The 19,677-nt window shown below is 36.6% G+C and overlaps 3 protein-coding genes across 11 annotated transcripts in view; all 3 read right to left on the bottom strand.

The window, feature by feature from the left end:
• The window catches only part of LOC126379011 (uncharacterized), a 113,598-nt gene that overhangs the window by 6,330 nt on the left and 87,591 nt on the right, over positions 1-19,677 (bottom strand). The window lies entirely within an intron of this gene.
• Positions 1,542-19,677, bottom strand: part of LOC126378838 (protein hu-li tai shao) — a 101,281-nt gene continuing 83,145 nt past the window's right edge. For 5 of the 8 annotated variants that reach the window (XM_050027270.1, XM_050027275.1, XM_050027273.1 and 2 more), the window contains 4 exons: positions 8,955-9,022; positions 8,276-8,314; positions 7,195-7,337; positions 1,542-6,903 (listed from right to left, as the gene is read on the bottom strand). In XM_050027270.1, coding sequence (XP_049883227.1) covers positions 7,197-7,337; positions 8,276-8,314; positions 8,955-9,022 — 248 coding nt within the window. In that variant the 3' untranslated portion in view covers positions 1,542-6,903; positions 7,195-7,196. Of the gene's footprint in view, positions 6,904-7,194; positions 7,338-8,275; positions 8,315-8,954; positions 9,023-19,677 lie in introns of those variants that run through there. The other 3 variants (XM_050027274.1, XM_050027276.1, XM_050027277.1) reach the window with 2 other exon arrangements.
• On the bottom strand, positions 13,046-18,130 carry LOC126378804 (uncharacterized). Its single transcript, XM_050027202.1, has one exon. It carries the CDS (start codon positions 17,875-17,877, stop codon positions 13,390-13,392), a length of 4,488 nt encoding a protein of 1,495 aa, XP_049883159.1. The 5' UTR covers positions 17,878-18,130; the 3' UTR covers positions 13,046-13,389.

Genomic DNA, 19,677 nt, shown 5'->3' with positions numbered 1-19,677 from the left:
GAAAATACATACTTTTACTCCATCAAAAGCCACGCCACATTCAAACTTATGCCTAAGTTTTGTTCGATAGGGGTGAATTTTGCAAAACAATATTTGAATAGCGGCCAAAATATTTGCTTAGAGGGCAAATTAATCGCGCAAGTCCGACGTTATCACTGAGACGGAAGATCACTGGTTGGACATTGCCCAGAAGTGGGAGAATTTATTGCAGACTGAGCAAATAGACTTCCCTCATTCAGCGCTTATCGCTATCGACTCATTAGGACTGATTAATTCTTTCAAATAATAATCCAAATCAGCTGAGGTGCGCGCCCAACGCAGCTCCCTCAGGCCTGTTATCTTAAATTTTGTACCGGATGAGAGCCCTCAGCGCTCCTCATTTGTCCCGTCAAGTAGTTTAACTGGTTTAATAGAAAAAAATAGTAGTTTTTTTTTTCTTGTACCTATTCTTCTTTTTTTTGTTGTTGTAGTGTTGCCTGGCTGTAACTTTTCATACCTTTTGTTATTCCGTTAATTTTTTATTTATTTTTTTAAAACAAATTCTACATTCATGTTAATTACATAAGTTGTGCACGTCTGTAATTGGTGCAAACACTAGTACTAGCCTTAAGAAAGTTTTATTAATTGTTGTGTGTTTGTACTGTTGATGTGCCTAATAAATAAATAAAAATAAAAAAAGTAGTTAATTCAATTTTGCGGCAAACCTACAAATAATATCATCAACGGCTTATGTCCTCTGCTGGATATAGGCCTCTCCTACGGTACGCCGCTGACCCCTGTCCTCGGATATTCTCCTCCACCTTAAAGATGTCTTCACTCCGTCTAGCCCAAGGGCGACCTACACTACGTTGTACATTTTTACGTTTAAATTAAATAGGCATAATCAAAAAGATTATTTATTCTAATTAAATGACGCCCGTGGTTGAAGGCTTTTGGTGTTTATTTAATGTATATGTGTGTCGTAGATTTTACCTAAATAAACTTTTTTATTATTATTATTTTTTTTTTTTTTTTAATTAATTTTAATATATTTTTTTTGCAGTGATAGTGACATTGTACCGAATACTGAGCGGGATGATTCTGCTCATAATTCTGAGTTAATATCAATCGGATTTTTTCTATGAACATTTAAGTGTTTCTTTAAATTATTTTCAGTTCCATATTTTTGCGACAGAAAATTCCACTTGATCAACTTAGAATCATGGTCTGAATCACCCCTTAGAATTATCTCCCTCAGTGTACGGTACCATGTCTCTAACACCCAGTATTTGGAGCAGAGTAAGAATCAGCATATATTTGTATTGCAATATTCGACCCCCACAAAACAAATATCGACCATACCTAAATCACAACAATCTAATAAAAAATGAAACAACGTTGTTAACAATAAATCTTCCAAATAGCATATATTTTAGAAATAAAAAAATACACGATAGAAATAACATAACCTCTTTTAAGCTAAGACTTAACATTACAGTACCAGAATTCAATATATCTCCTAGCATTCCGACAGGAGGTGATAGATAAGAAAAAAACAGCGATAAAACTAATAATTTATTTTATTTTAAAAAATACATAAAATTGCAATGCCTGTTAAGAGTACATTTTCTTAAATTACAGGGTGTTCAGCCTATTACGTCAACGCTTTTGAATAAAATCTCGTGTCCAGGCACCGAACACCCTATGTATATAATAAAAAAAACAACTTGTCATTTTATCAACGCTAGACTAATTCTAGGCAATGTCAAATTGTCGGGGCCCTTTACGGTAAAATAAAATAATAAAAAATATAGCATTTTTCTGTTAAAAAAAAATATGGACCCTTTAACAACATGCTGTAAATCGCTTAATGTACTGGATACATGATTTTAATGACTCGATCGTTTTAATTCTTTTGCATTATGATATTTTTACTGTAGTGTAGAAAAAAAAACGTATTGTAAAGTCTGCAAGTAAGTTTCAAGCTCTTAAGTATTTTAATATTTTACATTTTTTTTTATTAAAATAAAATATACTTTTTAGGCGTCGTTCGCGGTGGGACACATTTCTTTTGCTCTCCCATTAAAGAGCTTGAAAAATGAAAAATATTTTTTTTAACAGAATTAAAACGACCAGTCTCGTCAAGTTCGAAAAATAATAAATTAAAATTCTACAAACATAAGCTAGCCGATAATTCTTATTTTATTATAATAGAGTGCTAACATATATTATATTTGTATAACGAGTCGTTATTCACATTTTCTGATGATATTACAACAGAAAATGTACAGTAACAACTTTACTATTTCATAATAATCATTTAAATATAATAAGTATAAAAAATATAATATATATCGATACTGTAAAAAGAAAAGTTATTTATTGCAGCAAAAAGGTACAACCTTCTGTTAAGTGAACAACATATGTGTTAGAAGACCGCGCTCTTCAATATCGATTACTAATGGTACCAATACAAAAGCTTAAAGAAATAAGTAGGTATGTAAGCCTTCATAACTAGTCTTTAGGACAATCAATCAACTTATTCCGTGAAACAGTAGACACTAATTATCACCCGCATAAAGCGTTCACTCGTCTCTGCCTCAGCAAGTTGACATTTACGCCCTCGAGGACTTTACTCACTGGAGTCGAGCATGTCATACTGCCAACATAATAATACGAAAATTACGTCATGCCTTACTGGAGTAAACTCGATGTAAGGTTGAGGCGCCGTCTGAGAATACCGATTTTGAGCTTAGTTCGAGGAAGACCTTGAGGTCGCCTCAACTGTGGAGTCGAGAAATGTTGGAATTAACATCTTAGAAGACGGGCGTAAGCATCAAATGTCTGAACCATGTAATCAATATTATTGGCTTTAAAACACAAGTAAATTCTAGTAATATCAGCCTAAACTGCGCATTGCAATTGGGCAAAGAACCGTTTCCATTGAAAATATAAATATTTATTTTTTTATACTTATCATATTTGAAGGACGATAATATTTTTAAAAGCACAAATGGCAAGGGCCGTGTCACCTCTGGCCCTAACGTGAAGCATTACATGCCGAAAGAATACTTGTATAGAATGCACCAAAGTCTGATTAGTATGACTGTACCAAATATGTTTAATTTTTGAGCCCACTTTGCTTTATTTTGGGACCACTTTACACTTTGAGCCGACTTATCTTGGGAACACTTTAGGTGAAATTCGGGACCCACTTTTCTAACAATTTATTTATTTTTTAAATTCATTAAGTAGATGTTTAAGTAAGTAAATTTAATACATATTTCGATGAAGTCATACTCAACAGAAAAATTAAGAAAAGTAGATTGAATAAGACATAGACATAAGAATCGGTTTGGCAAGTCATAAGAAAAGAAAAAATCGACAATTAAATAAAGAAGGCTGTCTACTTAGCTCTTAACCCTACGTGCACCGAGCATACTCGCCAACTTGCTCGGAAGAAAGCGCCATCTATTCAATTTTATACTTTGACAAAACTTATGAGACTTCATTGAAATATATTTTTTAATTATACGGACACTTCTAGAACTATGCACACTTTCAATTAAATTCTTGATTTTGACGGGACCGTTTTTGATAAAATCACATGAATAGTTTATTAACAACACAAAGAATTAAAAATTCATGTAAGAATTATACAAAAAGTTGCAAACTCGATTGGAGTTTTGAAGTAGCTTGCTTTTAAATACTTTTTCATTCTTGCAAGACAGTTTTTCTGCCCACCCGAATAAGCTGATAGGGTGAAGTCACATAAGTAAAGTCAAAACTGTTAGCAGCCTAACCAACATAGTTGCCAAGGTGGGGCTAGATATTACGTATATAAAAACAAGTTGACAAAAAATCATTATTTATTGTTGTGTAAGAATTCAATCGAAACTTTTTAGGGCAAAAATACTTTCAGTTTTTAAAGTATATTTGTCTCTGAAAAGGTTTGATTTTTTTGATCTATTTTAAAATCATTAAGATTATTATGTACCAATATAATGTTGTCATGGTATAAGAAGACCAGGTATGCTCAATCCTATGACAAGCCGCCATTGCTAGCCCTTTGATGACGTAAGTGTTACCATTCAATTGGTATCTCCAACATTCCAAGGAGGTAAATTTTATTATTTAAAATTAAGTGAATTACTGACTTATGTATTTAATTACTATTACTTGTCACATATATAAAAATCATAAAACTGTAAGTAACTCTTTTACTAAATGTTCAAAATTTCCTTGCATAATAAATATAAAAATTATGGTCGTGGGTAATTTATTTTTTACGAAATGGCAACGCAGGGTGGGATGACGTCAACTGGGCTAACTTTGAAATGTTAGCTGTCACTTTTGAGCATACCTGATTTTTTTATACCATGGTTATTGTGACGTACCCATGTTAGATCAGTTGCAAGAACGCTTGTCTCTCGCTGTGAGGTCGCAGGTTCGAATTAACCAATGATTTCCGAATTCATGTTTGGATCATAAATTATAAACATCTACTATACACTTCCGCCTACCCCTTCGGGGATACAGGCATGATGCTATTACAAAGATACACAATAACCTTAAAGATTAAACAAGCTGTACCAGGGGGGTTAAAAAGGCCACATTGGAGCATTTCACCTAAAAACTGAATATTGCTTATTGACATTTGTTGGCATGGCGCACTCACTTTCATATACGCAAATGCCAAATTGCAATATTTGGATGAATTGCCCTAATGTGGCCTTTTTAACCCCTCAGGGGTCATACCAAATACTTTTTTGTTCATACCAATTATTAGTTTCTAAACATATCTAATTTCTAAAGAAATTACGAGTAGCAAAGAATGTTTGTTACACACTTCATTATATGAACTGGTCTAAAATGGTCATTTTTAAGGTCAAATTTTTCGTTGATTCCATTGAAGCAGTTCATATAAAAATTTAACGTTTCGGCATATAAAAGTAAGTGCGCATTGTCAATAAATAACAAATAGCAGTAAAGCTTTTTAGATGAACTGCTTCAATGTGGCCTTTTCAGGCTCTATAAGGGTCATTTTTAAGCTACAATTTATCGTACATTGAAGCAATTCATATAAAATATCAATAATTTATATTTAACATCTGTTTTCATTCAAGACAAAATCGTCACACAATTAGAACACGAACCGATTCAGGCACTTCGGCAGAGGGGATCGCGTGCGTTTAAGTTTACAATTGGTTATGGTAAAGAAATAAACAAGAAATTTGACCTTCTAGAGTGACCCAGAATATTCTTTCCGTTGTCCTATTATGGTCGCTCACTGAACGCACTTCGCATCAGAGCAACACAATGAGGTATGCTCTCTACTCTTGCCGTTTGATATCACGCTTACATAAGTTGTTGACCATTCCCGACATTTACATAACAATCTTCAGGCAGAATTTCCAAAACTATTTTCGGTCCGGCCTTACATTGGCAAAAGCAAAAAATAAGTTAATTCGCTTTTTGGCAACATTGGCATTAATTAATAAGCAAAAAATGTTGCCTAAACTAGCGGCACCCTATGATGGCCGTTTTTAACACAATAAAGTACAGCAATTTGCACCATCACTATAGCATTAAATAAAGCGAACCTTGATGAGCTAAACAAACGTCAAAACGGCCATCATAGGGTGCCGCTAGTTCAACACAGGAGTATATTGAAGTTGGTTTTAAAAACTCACACGGCTTGGGGTTTATTGAACTCATTTAACCCCGCATAGGTTTAAAAAGGCCACATTGAAGCAATACATTCAAAAAACAATATTGCTATTTGATATTTGTTGACATTGCGCACTTGCTTTCTACATGCGCAAGCAATTTGACTGCTTTTTTAATAAATCGCTCCAATGTGGCCTATTTTTAACACCTAGGGGTTGAAAAGGGGCCACATTGAAGCAATCCATCTTTTGACTCCTGGTCTAAATAAGCTCATGTGACCATAATTTTTGTCTCTTTCTGCCAGACCAATAATGGGACAACAAGACGATAATTCCATAGAAACTAGCGTATGATCTGGAGTCTATTTATACGTTATAACAATATCTAAATGACGTATATACACTCTAAGCCAGGGGCGTATTTAGTGACGGACGCGGTTAGTGATTATTTAAAAAATATGAATCCAACGTCAAAACGAACGTTTTCTTTGGAATTTGTATCAATAAAAGCGTTACAGGTACTCATTTTCGAATTTTATTTGCGGATTATTTAACAATAAGTCTAAAAGCAAAATGAGATTGATTTTTGGTCATCTTAGGGTGGTATTAATAAACTAATCACAACAACAGTATCAACAGTGGCTGCAAGTTGTCTTTGATTACTTGTGGCTCTGCCCACCCCATTAGGGATTACGGGCGTGAGTTTATGTATGTGTATCACAGCTGAGACTGCCCTTAAGACAGCTCAAGTCCCTGTTTTTATAAAGAACTGTTACATTGACATGATTTTGAGGACAGCCTCGAAGCTGAGATTAGTTTATTACCACGCTTAGACTTGCTTCTATTTGTAAGTTATCATTTTAACATGGGATTAATAAACTAATCTCAGCTTCGAGACTGTCAATGATCATGTCAAAATCATGTCAATGTGACAGTTCTCATATAAAAACAGGGACTTGAGCATGATCTTGAGGAGTTGAGGGCAGTCTCAGCTGAGATTCGTTTATTAATACCACGCTTAGACTTGCTTCTATTTGTAAGTTAGCATTTTAAAAATGTATCTTTGACCCGGTGAAATACTCTATTGGTTCATAAAACGTACGCTAGATGGCGCTTGTCCGCCACAACTCCTAAATACGTCCCTGTGAAGCCCCAAATAACAGATACAGTGTCAAGTGGCACAATGCTGTCCAAACCTTAGTTAAAATTACAAGTATATTGAAAGCGAGATGGCAGTGTCGATTTTTAGTTTTATCTGGAAGAAAAGAGAGGTAATTATTTATTATTTTTTGGTCTAACATAAGGATGGGTATTGTCTTACATAGAAATAGAAATGTTTTAATGCGACCATGTGTTCGTACAAATTGTGCTGTTATAAAAATAAAGAAATAAGTATTATTGTATCAACATGGACCCGGTTAGGGCACGGCAACTGGTAGAGAGGACAACATACTTAAGTAATTGAGCCGCGTTAAAAGTCATAAATCGTCTGAAACAGACGTATAAGGCCAATGATGATGATGATGATGTGTGTGTATATATATACCTCTAGGCGGGCTGCGGCGTGCTGGACTTTTCCTTCTTCTTCTCCTTCTTCTTCTTCAGGAACGAGGGCGTCCGGAGTCCCTTCTTCTTCTTCTTATCTTTCTTCGGCGAGTCCTCGGTAGACACCTCCTTTGATGGCGAGCCCTGTAAGGTCAGACGTTTATAAGTTACCAACTATTCAGCTCAGTATGGTCACGAGCATTAATATGTATACACTTTGGTACCATGTCACATTAACTTTGTTGACAAATTGAACTGTAAGTCTCACTAAACGTCAAATATGTTAGTGCGACAGAGTCCTAAAGTGGGTACATTATATTGCTCATGACTGTACAACGGAGTAAAAACATCTTCCAAAAAAAATAAATGATGGAGCTGTATAACGTTGCCTTTGTTTCACCTTCTAATTTCGTGGATAACAGTTATACAGGGTGTTAGTGACATCGTAACGAAAACTATGATGGATGATTCCGATTATGATTCTGAGTTGATATCAAGTGGAATTTTCCGTCGCAATAGTATGGAACTTCTATCGTGTGGGTTGTGAGGTGGATTACCAACCCCTTCAACTCTGGTGTCAGAGTTACTATCGAACCGTTAAAGGCCCCTGACATTGCTCATGTAACGACTACTAACTTTTTTTTTTAATCTGTAGCGGACCCAACTAGTTGGCCACCTAGTTCCGCTCACATGCAACAGATGGCGCCACATAAAAAGATAAAGAGCTTTATTTAAAGAGCTTAGTCACTACTGGCTAAAACGAAAACAAAGCGAAAAGATGTTACAAAAGATGGGATGGATTATCTCTAACAGAGATCAGAGAGAGAGGGAAGCGCAACATAAGCTCACGACTATATCCCAATTGGGGTAGGCAGAGATACATCCATCGCAAAGTCCGGTGCTGGGTTTCGAACCGTCGCTTCCAAGAAGCAAGCCGGTGTACCACAGGACCACAATGACTACAGAGATACAGAGAGGGAAGATATGATTTATTTTTTAATCTATGTGTTGAAAAGGTTAGGTTATGTAATCAGGCATTCTTTATGCATGATCGTAAAGCCACTCTGAAACACCATTCATACCCCGTTCAGCCATCTTGGCCACGTCATCGCAGGAAGGTACTGTAAAGAGCATATATATACATACATAAACTCACATCCGTAACCCATAGATTTACTACTACCGTAGATTGAACATCAGCGCTCAAAAAGTGGGACGCAAAGTCACTGTTAATATGCCGACGTTGGCAGTACTTCACCTCAGTGCGCGATTAGGCGCCGAACTGACAACATGGGGAAGTGCGTCGTAAAAACTTGCAAAAATAGAAGCTCAAAGCGAAAAAAGAAGGATGGAACATCATATTTCTTATAAGTATTGACATTGTGCATGTTACCATAGTATATATACATAAACAGCCTATATACGTCCCACTGCTGGGCACAGGCCTCCCCTCAATCAACCGGAGGGGGTACGGAGCATACTCCACCACGCTGCTCCACTGCGGATTGGTGGAGGTGTTTTTACGGCTAATAACCGGGACCAACGGCTTACCGTGCCCATACTAACGTGTACCATAGTATAAACATTTTAATTTTCGGAGTAAAACTACAAAGTGAGTTTTATGATATGTCCCCCACCGGGATTTGAACCCAGGACCTCCGGATCGCGAGCGTAACGCTCAAACCGCTGGACCACGGAAACCGTTGCCGTATACCCTGGTAAGAATCGATACTTCAGCAACAGTACTTTCAACGGTCTTACCTCTTTACTGCTGTGAGAGAATGTACTCTGATGTGCATCAGAATGGTCACCATTGACAGTGTGCTCTCCTGTAGAAAAAAAAGACATATTATTAAACATGGCAACACCTTAGAAATAAACTATAGACCTATCTACATCGTTACTAAACAGGTTGTAAGTGTCAACGTAACGAAATAAATAAAAAAAAAGTTCTAATTCTGCTGTTTCCTGTACACATCGTCTAATTTTAAGATATATCTGTCATTTTCTTATCCGCCGAAAAAGAAAGGGACGGGCAATCGACATGAAATTTATGGAACACACGTCAATATTAGGCAGGAATTTAAAAACCCGCTCCCAAAATTTTACATTGGCCAATAACCCGACAGAATTAACTTGACAGCACACGGGTTGCATATCAGCGTGGCTATTTTAATCGCCCGGGTCATTTAATCATTCTATTTAAAATTTATTTATTGCAAAATTTATTTATTTTTTAAATTTATTTATTTAAATTAACAGTTGGCATTCACCCGTCCCTTTCCTTTTTGGCGGAGAGGAAAATGACAGGTATAACTTAAAATAAAATTTGGAGGTGTCTGCAGGAATCGGGGCTAAGGTGAACAAATAAAATATAATAGAAAATGATAATTGTACTAACAGACGGACAGACAACAAATTGATTCTATAAGGGTTCCGTTTTAGCTTTTGAGATTTGGAACCCTAATAAAAACGATGGTAGGTCTTCTTGTCTCAAATGTTTAATGAATAATTTGAATTTTCGCTGCGCCGCAATGTAAATCGAACAACGCGAACGCTACATTATGTTTGCGGGTATTATGCTTTTTAATAATTTTTAATTACGGTTTCACTTACATCCTGTATATCACTAACAACTATTTCCCCCTGTAATCAGAGGGGTTAAAATGGCCACATCGAAGCAATTCATCTAAGAAGGCAATATTGCAATTTGACATTTGCTTTTTTTTGACGTGACTTATTGTAGATTTGCCGCAGATGGCTCCAACTCATTAATTTGACATTTGCACATATAAAAAGTAAGTTAAAAATAGTAAGTGTAAAAGTAATGTGTGTGTAGTGTATGTGTAATAGTTAAAAGTAAGTATAAGTAGTATGTAAGTGCATAATGCAAACAATATTGCTTTCTTAGATGAATTGCTTCAATGTGGCCATTTTAACCCTCTAGGAGAATCGTTTTACATTGGCCCCGATTCCTGCAGACACCGCCTAATTTTATTTTAAGTTATATCCGTCATTTTCATATCCGTCGAAAAGGAAAGGGACGGATGATTCACAGCTCTTAATTTTATGAAGAATGAGTAAATGAATGAATAACCCGGGCGAATCAAAAGGTACGTCGCTGGTATGCAATCCGTTTGACGTGCTGTCTACTTTACTATGTCGGGTTATTGACGGGTGTAAAATTTTTAGACGGTTGGTTTAGATTTGTGCTTAAAATTGACGTGTGTTCCATAAATTTTATGCTTGTCGATTACCCGTCCCTTTCCTTTTCGGCGGATAAGAAAATGACAGATATAACTTAAAATAAAATTAGATGGTATTTACAGGAATTAGCACCATTATCAACTTATTAAAACATAATAAGGGACTGTCCAGGCTACGTTCTCCAACAAAAGTACAGATGGCGCTGTACAGATTTTCCTTCGTTTAACCTTCTAATTTGATGGATAACAGACATCAGCAACTTTTATCTTTGTTTTTGGGGAGTAAATGATGACCCTTGTTATTACACCCAGGCACAACACATCTTCCACCCATTATTATTCTGATCAAAATAAAGAGAAGCAATATAAGGTATCAATAGAATTCTGTGTGATCCAAATATCATGGTATAATTATTTTTATGCTTCTATGCTGTTCTGGGAGCAAATAAAAAACATAGAAAACGTTCAGCTGCTTGTCTTCCCGGGCATGTCGTAAAAACCGACAAAGGGATTGTGTCCTCTAACATGATGGACTAATGTTATGGGCGATAGGCTGATCCCTTATCACCATAAGGTTCATCATATATCCAGCTTACGACATCGTATCAACAGTGGCTGCAAGTTGTCTTTGATTACTTGTGGCTCTGCCCACCCCATTAGGGATTACGGGCGTGAGTTTATGTATGTATGTATGTATGTGTAATTATTTTTATATATTCCTCCGCCATTATATTATATTTTCGAATAATTATGTACCCGAGTATCATTACTCGGGGCAATAAGGTAATTATCGCGATAAATCTTAACAGCGCCATCTGTATATTTTTTTTGGAAACATAGACTGAAGTGCCGTTCCCGAGAATACTCCCGCTTTGGATACCAAAGTATTTCCTGGCAGTAAAGAGGCGCAAACATGATGAAATAACAGCTTTATTACCCAACCTTTAGCCAAAGAACACCAGAGTACAAGAAAGAACAATTTTAGAAAGAAAAGCAGCCAGTGTCCTTTGTATTAAAGGGTTTTTACAACGGGAACATTCCCACTTTGGGAACATTCCCACTTTAGGATCATTCCCACTTTGGAAACATTCCCACTTTGGGATCATTCCCACTTTGGAAACATTCCCACTTTGGGAACATTCCCACTTTGGGATCATTCCCACTTTGGGAATATTCCCGGGAACGGCACATAATAGGTTTTAGTGCCAGAAGCCATGCAAAATAAAGTGTGAAGCGTCACTTACCCTTCGTGGCTGTGAATAGTATGAAACTCTCGCGAAACCATCCGAAAGCTAAACCAAAACCATGCGTGCACGCACACCGTACTGACAAATAAACTGATCATAGAAGTACAATAATCTCTTCTTTTCCCCGGCTATACAGGTTGTGAGAAGCTGATGTTAAAATTTTAATTGTATGGCATTGATTACTTGGCCAGACAAATGGGGAGCGCTGAAGGCTCTCACCCGGTACAACGTTTAAGACAACGGGCCTGAGGGTGCCCAGTTGGGCGCGAACCTCGGCTCAGGGCGTCGTCTGAGAGGAAAAATATTTGAAAGAATTGATCGACCCTGGGTCGATAGCGATAAGCGCTGATTGAGGGAAGTCGTCGACCACGCCGGCGGGGGTTAATTGTAACCGTCTTACCTACTGAATAAAGATATTTTTGAATTTAAATCGGGGTAGTGCGAGGTACATCCATAGCAAGATGAACTAAGTACCCACACCTCACCGAGCTTTCTGTTAGACCAACGTGATAGGTACTCCATATTTATGCCGAAATATGGAAAGGACATACAAAAATAATATCTTAAAACGATATATTTTTGTTTGACCGGATATAGTTTTCAGTCTTCATTTATATAACTGTGATCAGCTTATTTGTCATCCAAAAAAATATATATATCATGATTTTAATATGAATAACCCTGACACCAGAGTCGCTGAGGTTGGTAATCCACCTCACAACCCAAACGATAGAAGATGAAAAAATAGGTCAGCATTAAAATCATGATACCAAACATAAGGTTAGTTAAAATATTAAAAACTAAATTATAAAATACAGTATTACATTGGTGCTAATTCCTATAAACACCATCTAATTTTATTTTAAGTTACATCTGTCATTTTCTTATCCGCCGAAAAGTAAAATTAGGAGGTGTCTGAAGGATTTGGGGCCATTTTATTGAATGCTGTATTTTATATTATTTTTAATGAAACCAAACACAAAAATGTATTAAATCCACTTTAATTAGAAAAGACAATCATATCACAAGCACATACATACACTTAACACATATTCTGTACGTCACAAAAATACTTCAGGTTTGTGAATCAATTTCGGGTTGAATTACCTTCAAAGTGTAAACCAAAGTGGTCCCAAAGTGTGACTTAAAGTGGTCCCAAGTGTGACTTAAAGTGGTCCCACATGCAATTGTATTTGCAATAATTTCCCATAAATTTTCTTAAAAAATTCCCATTAAAGTAGAGCAAATTTTAAAATGTAAACAGTAACATTCCATCCAAAGCGTTTTTGTGAGTTGCAGACTTTACAAACACAAAATAATCACAAACGCAATACAAAAAGAAAACACAAAACATGCATTTTTGTAAAACTAAATGAAAAACGTCTTATAAAATATTTTCACCATTCCCGAATGCCAATTTTACGCGTAATATTAAATGATACTTTACCGTGTTCTGTATTCAATAATAAATATCAATAAAAATGTAAATTGTGGTCCGACGGGATAACCTTAACCCTTATTACTTTTTTGGTATATACCATAATAAGTTATCTGGAAAACGCTAGCTGTAAAAAAGCAATATGGCAATTTGACATTTGCGCATATAAAAGTGAGTGCGCAATGCAAACAAATGTCAAATAGCAATATTGCTTTCTTAGATGAATTGCGTCGATGTGGCCATTTTAACCCCCTAGTTTCCAGTTTAAATTCGTATGAAAATCGCATGATTCTTGACGCCTATAACTAATCAATTTGTATATGTTCAAAATCACTAGGATCAAAACTTTCGGACATCCTAAACTTCGAAATTATTCTGTAAAATAATGTATCTTCGAACGGCGGCCAACTAGCATATTGGCGTTTGACAGATGTTGTGTGTAAGTCCGTACGAGAATCGTACAGCAACTTCTTTTGAAGCTCACTCGATTCCAATTTGGAATTTTGCCCCGATTCACACGTATTATAATCTGTGGACGTGCACGATGCGAAAGACTCTTCCACTTTCGAATTATCGCGTTGCGATTGGTTGAAATTGTGCCTGAGATCATCCATTTTCAAATTACTCGCTTCCGATTGGTTGAAATTCAAAACGCTGCGTCGTTTAAAAGTGTCTATCTGGAACGCGTCTACATATTCCTCTTCAACATTCTTTGTATCTTTGCTATTAAAATCGACAGTAACAAAACTTGGGAAGCTGTTTTCTTTAGATCTTCGTAAAGATTTAAATGTTCGTTTTTCTTTGACTTCCGTGAGGCTATCATCGAAGGAGACCCAATATTTAATGCCTCCGCTATGTACTGTTTGAGACATAGATATAACCGACCCCTGTTTGACAAACGGCGAACCGAGTAACGTGTCATCTTTCTCATATAAAACGCTTAGATCTTCTCCAATAAAAGTGTCTGAAGGGTTCCTTATAGGCGATTCTGTGCACACTTCAAAAATGGACGTCTCTCTGTTCGGTGAAGACGATCTGCTGTATTCCAAGAACGCAGTATTCATATCTTTATTCTCTAGAATAAACGTTTCGTTAATATTATGCTCTTCAATGGCTTCTCTTTCAGGGTCGTAAGGTATAGACAGCTCTAGAACCTCAGTCATGTGTGCCATTATGGCTGAAGCTACATCTACGCTTTCCTCGTGTATATTTTGAGACGCAGTATTGAAATCGTCATCTTGAAGAGTGGAATTGTTGTGGGTAACATCTAAAGCTGTTGTATTTTCAGCACACTCCGCTGCATAAACTTCGTCGTCTAAAATGTTTAGAAACTCATTTTTGTTGAACTTAACTGTGTTGTTAGCATCTGAATTGATGTCAATATGTTCAGCTATTGCAGACTTTTCATCATACTGTGTACAATTTTCTGATGTTAATAAATCATCGGCGTCAATGCCTATATCTGAAGTTTTGATCAGATCGATCTGTTCCATTTGATGGCAACTGACTGAGGCATCGATATAATCGGGTACTTCATGTATACAAATGTCTGTATCTAAATTTGCAGGCTTTTCTATGTCTTCAAGTTTGTTAATTGTGCCTTCATTTTCAATGTTGACATCTTGAATTGTAATCACAGGGTCCTTTTTTTCATCAAGTGTGCTAGATTGATCACTATCTAATAATTGAATTCTGCTTGTTTCTTTAACTACGATTTCTGCAAGTGCAGGCGTGTCTGCCTCGAGATCGGTCGATATCTTTGTATCTGGGATATTTTCAATTTTATCTTTGTCTTCAGCTTTAATTTCTGAAGTCATCGGTGTCATTTCTTTATTGAAAGTAGATTGATGAATGTCTGAAGCTGTTTCAATCTCTTTATGAAAGACAGGAAATTCTGTTTCACTGTTTGCCGACACTTTCATATCGTTATCATCATTCTCGTCGTTTGTATTGTTTCGTGTGTGCATTTCTTTAACAATTTGACTTTCATCAACAGTTTCAACTGTAATCGGTTCTAAATTAGAGATACAATTAATGTTATCCTGCTCTTTTACAATAGTATTTAGGCACAACTCTATTTCTTCTAGACATCTGTCCTTGTCGAAGTAATTTTGCTCGGCGTTAAAGACTTTTTCTGTAGGTTTTATAATATTTTCGTCTGTATCTATCGAGATATGTCCTAGTAAGGCGGGTGCTGCTGTAAGCAGAATGTCTTCTGCATCAGCCACAACAGTTACAACCTTCTTATGCACTTTGAGCGCTTTGGCTTTATCCTTCAAAGTAAAGAATGCCTGATCAAAAATGTAGTAAAGGATACCTTCTATAATTTTATGTGTGTGAGATAACTCTGTATCGCTAGCATCTGTCAGTACAGTTTCATTAAGATTAACATTAAGTTCAATGTCTTGAATGATTTTTGCAATTGAAAAGTCTTCTGTGATATGTAAATTACTGTTATTGTTTGAATCTTCCGTTGACTCACTTTGCTCATTGCTATTTTGAACATTTTCATGGGCGTCTTCAGGTAAAGTGTGAATCGGTTTAGCGTTTATATCTTGTTTATTTTCTTGTATATCATTGTTATTTTCTATCTGTTCTTTTGGGTCAACTAGTTCACTTATAGTGTCAATATTTTCTTCTTTTGCTATTGAAAGCGATGCTTCCGCTGAACCGTAATTTTCTGAATCATTACTCGTGTCGTAGTCAAATTGAAATTCATTTTGTGCATTCATTTTGGAGTAATCGTCATTTTCCGGTAGAGTATGCATGAATTTTGCCATTGAAAATTCTACGTAGCCTGTTGGTTTTTCATCGGTCTGAATATTATCAACGTCTTTAAAATTATCGCCTTTATGTTCTTCACAACGAACATCACTTCTTGCGTCATTTGTAGTTTCAAAGGTCTGTTTCGGTTCATTACTTTCAACGTCCATATTTTCATGTGCATCATTTTGATTAGTAAAAGAATTTGCAGCTTTCAAATCACGAATTTCATCAATTTCTAGTTCTTCTGCTGCTTCCAGATTCTTCTGTTCATCAAAATGACTTCCAACATGTTGCTTTGGCAGGTTTACGTACACATCCTTATTATCACTTTGAAAATCAATCTTATTCAATAGCGAAGTAACAACGTCCGCTATGACTTCATATTTTTCAAATTCAGCCGTCGAATCGAAGCTTCTCAGTTCTACTGTTGAGCTGATACTATAGTCGACAGAACTTCCTCTTTTAGTTTCGGTACTTATGGCATCAGTTGACAGTATTTCAAAGACATTATTGTAAACACTATCGACTATAGCGTGGTCTACTTCTTCTTCGTCTATACAATAAATATCCACAGCTGTCTGTACGACGTTGCTTACACTTTCTGTCTCGTTCGTTGTTATGTCAGATTCTTCTTCCGCTGCAAAATAACTATCTCTGTGTACGTATTCAGTTTGTAAAGCATCAGTTGTGACTTTCTTAGCGTTCCCATCAGTAATTTCACTTTTAAGTTCAACTGCTGCCTCTGCTCTAGTAAACAGGTCTTGTATAACATGGTGCGCTACATTTTCTGATTTCTTCGGTTTATTGTGATACGGAATGTCGACTTGCTGTTTTTCATCTGGGATTTCTTCGTCTGATTCGAAGTCTTCCAGTTCGTCCGAGTCTGAGCAGTCGTCGCTCTCCATGTTGTGAGTTTGAGTTGAGTTGTCTATTTCTCTTAGTTCTTCAGCTTCTCTATTTTTTTCATTTTCTTTTGTTTCCACTTTCATTTCTTTGGCTTTACCTAAATCGTGTTCAAAGTCTGTACCTTGAACTGAGGTTTCTTTATCGGACTTCAAGTCAATTTTCTCTCCGGACATATTCCCAGAATCGTCGTACGAACTCTTAGATTCTTCTAATATAGGTTCTAAAACCGTCGGTTTCTCAGTTCCTAATCGTTTCTGTGGTGATTTTCCTGGACTGTCCTTTTTATAGTCTTCACAATAACAATCTATAGGCACTGAATAGTCCCTGATATCTTTCTCGACGAGTTCTTTAACAGGACTTTCATACACAGCTTCATCAAAACCCATATCGTCTGTAAAACTGTGATATTCTCCTTCTATCGAGTCTATTGAATTGTTATTTATCTCTCCTCTGTCATCTACAACAGGAATACATTCTGCTCGATAAAGATCATCGTCTGCTCCTTGTTTTGCTACATTTTCATCAGTTTTTACAATCTCAGTGTCACTTTTTACTGTTACTTCAGTAACTGTGACGTCTTGTCGGCTACTGGCTTCAATCTTTTCAATAACAGTCTGGTTGTCAGATGAGAAACTGTTGAGATCTCCCAAATAGTTGTCTTCACTAAACTCTTGGCTTTCGACAAAATCGGTATCAAGCTTCGCGATTTTGAAAACCGGGATGGTTTTTTCGGATACTCGGGTCGCTTTGTTCTCGTCGATGCAGCGTTGTGGTAAATTATCAACGGACATATATAAAGAACCGGGTGCTTTCCTACAAGATTTTTCCTCTTTTGTCAATTCCCACGTGTAAGAAGCGTTAGTCGCGCCGCACGAGCGACAGCGCGGCAAATGGAAATGGGTAGGCTCTGGGTCTTTTGCGAAATTTATAAAGCCACTATGCGACTGCGTTCTGTAAAGCTTTTGAGCGGAATTTCTACGCTGCCTCGGCAGAGATCTGGTACGAAAACCGAAATCTGATTTGCATCTACCGTCCCATTCTATTGAAGGTATAGAATACAGACTCGAGCGACTACTAGAATGCCCTTGATGAAGATCCAAGGCATCGCATTTATCTGTCATTTTTGTCGTCAAACTAACTTTACATTTGGGGTGTATTTTCGTGTCATTTACATTAAAGTTTTCGTTGGAATCGAATTTTTTTATGGTGTTTTCGAAATTGGCAGTACGGGGATAGTCGTAAGTGCTTCTTTTGCTTGTCGATAAGGCTTCAAGGGTGTTAGCGTCTGTGGTTATACCGGCTATACCTGTGACAAGCGGGGTGGGTTAGCGAGAGGCTCGGTGCATGGTTAATAGGTGAGTAAGCATTATTGTTATCAGTCAGTAAAACTTATAAATCTAATAGGTGTGACAAAAATGGTAGTTGTTATATTATGTCGTGGCCAGATCGCAGAATTGATCATTTCATGTGTTCGACCGTTTCATGAAATAGTCATATTTCATGACATAGCCAACTTGACCATATCGTTGAAACGTCAACGTTTAATGATATTTCCATCAACGTTTGGCCATATGGCTAATGTAGGCGGTGTCCATGTTAGGTGGTGTAATAAAATGCGAAAAATTTATTAATTTCTTAGGTTCAAAATTATGTATATATTCGATAGGGAAAAATGTACAATTACATTGATTCATCGATTATAATATCAATCAAGTTTTAAATATAATGGATACCAGCGCCGCAACCGATGGATAATGTTACTAATTTTAAGATATGATTGTCAACGTTTGGCCATATCATGAATTAATCATGCATTTAGTTGCTCATATCGTTAAACGTTTTGTTTTCATTGATCTGGCCAAACAACATCATGATGTGGCCAACGTGTCATATTATATTCATGAAATGATCGAGCACATCACGGAATGATCAATTCTAAGATCTGGCCACGACATATAAATGTGTGCGATGTTACTTTATAAGAAATGTGTGTATATTCGGTACAAAAGGTAATACAGATGTATGCGATATTACTTGATAATAAAACTTATATTTGTTTCCAAGTAAAGGGCTTATTACACTACTCAAGATGCCACCGGAAGGACAAAGATGGCGACTTCACACAGATAGCGACAATAGGAACATTCACAGAATGTAAAACACAAACCCAACACTATTTTGTTATATAATAGCGGAAATTTAATGATGATAGCAATATAGGCGACATATGCCACCGGACGGACAAAGATGGCGACTTCACACGCATAATGACAATAGGAACGCTCACAGAATGTCAAAAATAAACCCAACGCTATTTTGTTATATAATGGCGCGAGCTTAATAATCATAGCGATGTAGGCGACAGATGCCACCGGACGGACAAATATGACGTTCTAGGAATGTTCACAGAATGTAAAAAGACTAACCAACGCTATTTTGTTATATAATGGCGCGAGCTTGATGATGATAGCAATATGGGCGACAGATGCCACCGGACGGACAAACATAAACCCAACGCTATTTTGTTATATAATGGCGCGAGCTTAATAATAATAGCGATGTAGGCGACAGATGCCACCGGACGGACAAAGATGGCGACTTCACACAGATAGCGACAATAGGAACGCTCACAGAATGTAAAACACAAACCCAACGCTATTTTGTTATATAATGGCGCGAGCTTAACAATAATAGTGATGTAGGCGACAGATGCCACCGGACGGACAAAGATGGTGACTTCACACAGATAATGACTTAGCAACTTCACAAAATGACAAATAAACCCAACGCTATTCTGTTAAACAATGACGCGAGCTTCATGATAATAGCGATATAGGCGACAGATGCCACCGTACGGACATAGACGGCGACTTCACACAGATAATGACAACTTAGCGACTTTTACCAAACGACAAAAGACA

The sequence above is a fragment of the Pectinophora gossypiella genome, chromosome 27 (genome assembly GCF_024362695.1).
Source record: "Pectinophora gossypiella chromosome 27, ilPecGoss1.1, whole genome shotgun sequence".
Classification (NCBI taxonomy): Eukaryota; Metazoa; Arthropoda; class Insecta; order Lepidoptera; family Gelechiidae; genus Pectinophora; species Pectinophora gossypiella.
The sequence above is the reverse complement of the archived record's forward strand: the minus strand, read 5'-3'. Positions and strand labels throughout refer to the sequence as shown.